Genomic DNA, 2,951 nt, shown 5'->3' on the forward strand with positions numbered 1-2,951 from the left:
AATTACCAGATTCATTCAGCTCCGTTTCACAACCTGCCTTTGTGTTTTTGTGGGTTCTCTCACACACTCTTTTTTTCAGTTTTAAATCAATTTCACAGGGTTTTAGAAGGGGAGGAATTGCAGCTGTGAAATGCAAAGCAAATGTCAGATCAGGATCTGAAGGAGTCGCCCAACTTATCGTAACCCGAATATCACCGGATTTTGAACGTGGAAGGAAAAAGTACCGATCACAGTGTGGAGAAACTGTACACATATTCTGTGTGTGGATGAGGTTTCAACCAATCATCTGCTCTGTCGAAACACAACTGCAGTCACATTGGGAAGAAACCATGTAAATATGGGGACTGTGGAAAGAGATTGAATTATCCATTTGAGCTGGAAACTCATCCATGCAGTCACACCCTGGAGAGGCCGTTCACCTGCTGTGAATGTGGGAAGGGATTCACTAAATCATCCTACCTGCTGACACATCAGTGAGTTCACACTGGGGAGAGACCTTTTAAATGTCCATTCTGTGGGAATTGCTATAAACGTTCTGCTGAAGTGATGTCCCATCAACGTATTCACACTGACAAGAGACTGTTCAGGTGCTCTCACTGCGGGACTGGGTTCAGGCGATTAGGCAACCTCACTACACAACAGCACATTCACACTGGGGAGAGGCCATTCACCTGCAAAGTAGATGGGAAGGGATTCACTCAGTTATCCGCCCTGCTGACACACCAGCACACTCACACTGGGGAGAGGCCATTCACCTGCACAGAATGTGAGAAGGGATTCAATCATTTATCCGTCCTGCTGACACACCAGCGAGTTCACACTGGAGAGAGGCCAGTCACCTGCTTCGAGTGTGGGAAGGAATTCACTACTTCACCCCACCTGCTGAAACACCAGCAAGTTCACACAAGGAAGAGGCCATTCACTTGCTCTGACCAGGGGAAGAAACTTCCTGCTTCATCCCATGTGCTGACACACCAGCGAGTTCACAAGTAACTCAGGGATGAGAAATTTCCACCAAATGGCAGATTTCCGACATTGGGGTTTCGGAAATCCACCATTGGCTTCTCCCATTCCCACCTTAACCACAAGACCGGCTTTGAGAGAAATTGCAACTGTCAGTTATGATTTTTTAAAAGTCGGCCAACCACAAAGCTGCTCGGCGATCTGTTTTACCTTTTTTAAGTCATCTTTATTTTTTATAGTCTTCCACCTTGGTGGAAATGAATTTCAAACAGGAAAGCAAGTGGGTGGAACTGCACACTCCTTCACAACTTCAGTGTGTCTGTCTTCTGTAAATTTCCAAAAAGAAGGCGTGTTTATACACAGACCAATTCCCAATGTTTGTTTTTGCCTTCATGGGATATCTTAGCAGAGACCACCTGAGACCTGACACAGCTCATTTGACATGGTTTAAAATTAATGGTGCAGGATCAGTAGCTGGCAAGTCCCTGGTCTGCAGCAAAAACATTGGTCTGTCAATAGGAATTTGAAACTTGCTTCCATTTACACAGCAGTGTGTGTCTGAAATAATTTCTGAAAACTCTGCACAAACTGGTTACTGAATGTGAATATCCTGCAGTGAGCATGAACTGTATAAACTGAATATGTCCTGTGCTTTGGAGCAACTGAAGTGATCTGGAATTTCCACTTATCGGTTTTTTCAGGTGTTTGGCTGAATTCCATTCATTGTTCACCTCCATTTTCACTGTCTACTGCCCCAGTCACACTGTAAACCTGGAGTCAGTGTGAAGCTGTCTTTTACACCACAGTGATGCAGGGCAAGGAGTATAACTCTGGCCATCTTTCTTCAATGTGTGTTTTGGCATTGCTGAAGATTATCTGGAAAAGACTGTCCTGCACCACAAGTGCTGTGTATTGGTTACAGTGAAACTGTGAGCTCTCTGCAGTCACTATAAATGGTCACTGGGTTTCTCAGGCTGATGGCACAATACTCTGTACATGTATGAACATGTATATACAAGAACACAAGAAATATGAGCAGAAGTAGACCATATGGCCCATTGAGCCTGCTCCACTATTCAATATGATCATGGCTGATCTTGGGTTTCAATTCCACTTTCCTGCCCGCAGCCCATATCACTTGATTCTCTGAGAGACCAAAAATCTATCAATCCCAGCCTTAAATATATTCAACAATGGAGCATCCACAACTGTCTTGGGTAGAGAATTCCAAAGATTCACGATGCTTTGACTGCAGTAATTTCTCCTCATCTGAGTCCTGAATGATTGGCCCCTTATCCTGAGATTGTGCCCCCGCGTTCTCGATTCCCTGACCAGTGGAAACAATCTCTCAGCTTCTACCTTATCAAGCTCTTTCAGAATCTAGTGTGTCTCAATTAGTTCGTCTCTCATTCTTCTAAACTCCAGAGAATATAGGCCCAATTTACTCAGCCCGTCATCATAGGACAACCCCCTCATCCCAGAGACCAATGTAGTAAATCTTCAGTATATACAGAATGCTGCCTTTCTCCAAGCCAACACAATAGTTATGATTTTCAGCTCACCTTGCAGTTAAATGCAGCTGTCACCAGACCAATTGGTGCTGGAGAACAGGAGCCAGAAGTATTGATCACTGTTGGGATATACAGCTGTCTATTAGACCTGCTGCATTGTCACAGGGCCTTTACCAAACTTTTGAGCCTGATTTGGGGATGATGCAACAGAACCTCAAACTTGTTACTGTTGAGGTTGTCGTCGGCTATCCCTCAATTCGAGGATGACGTCTACTCAAGGTTGCGAGTTTCTTCCATGGGTCTTCAGGTCACTGAACAGGCTGATTCTCGACCTGCAGATCTTTAGACACATGGGGCAGGACGTCCCACAAAGTACTGGGACCCGGAGTGCAGGATTTGCTTCCTCGAGGTACAACACTAGTCTCATTACTTTTCCACTGTCACTCGCAAGATCTGGGAAAATTTTTATGTTGCATA

At 44.7% G+C, this 2,951-nt stretch overlaps 1 protein-coding gene across 1 annotated transcript; it reads left to right on the top strand.

Moving 5' to 3' along the window:
- Window positions 1-546: 546 nt before the first annotated feature.
- LOC137348847 (gastrula zinc finger protein XlCGF8.2DB-like) lies at window positions 547-993 on the top strand. Its single transcript, XM_068014084.1, has one exon. The coding sequence runs from the start codon at window positions 547-549 to the stop codon at window positions 991-993; it is 447 nt and encodes a 148-aa protein (XP_067870185.1).
- The last annotated feature ends 1,958 nt before the right edge of the window (window positions 994-2,951 follow it).

This window comes from Heterodontus francisci, chromosome 34 (assembly GCF_036365525.1).
Source record: "Heterodontus francisci isolate sHetFra1 chromosome 34, sHetFra1.hap1, whole genome shotgun sequence".
In the NCBI taxonomy this organism is placed as follows: domain Eukaryota; kingdom Metazoa; phylum Chordata; class Chondrichthyes; order Heterodontiformes; family Heterodontidae; genus Heterodontus; species Heterodontus francisci.

Bases quoted from the DNA above. Each gene is read 5' to 3' on its own strand.
- LOC137348847 (XM_068014084.1), top strand. From the start codon at position 547: ATGTCCCATCAACGTATTCACACTGACAAGAGACTGTTCAGGTGCTCT.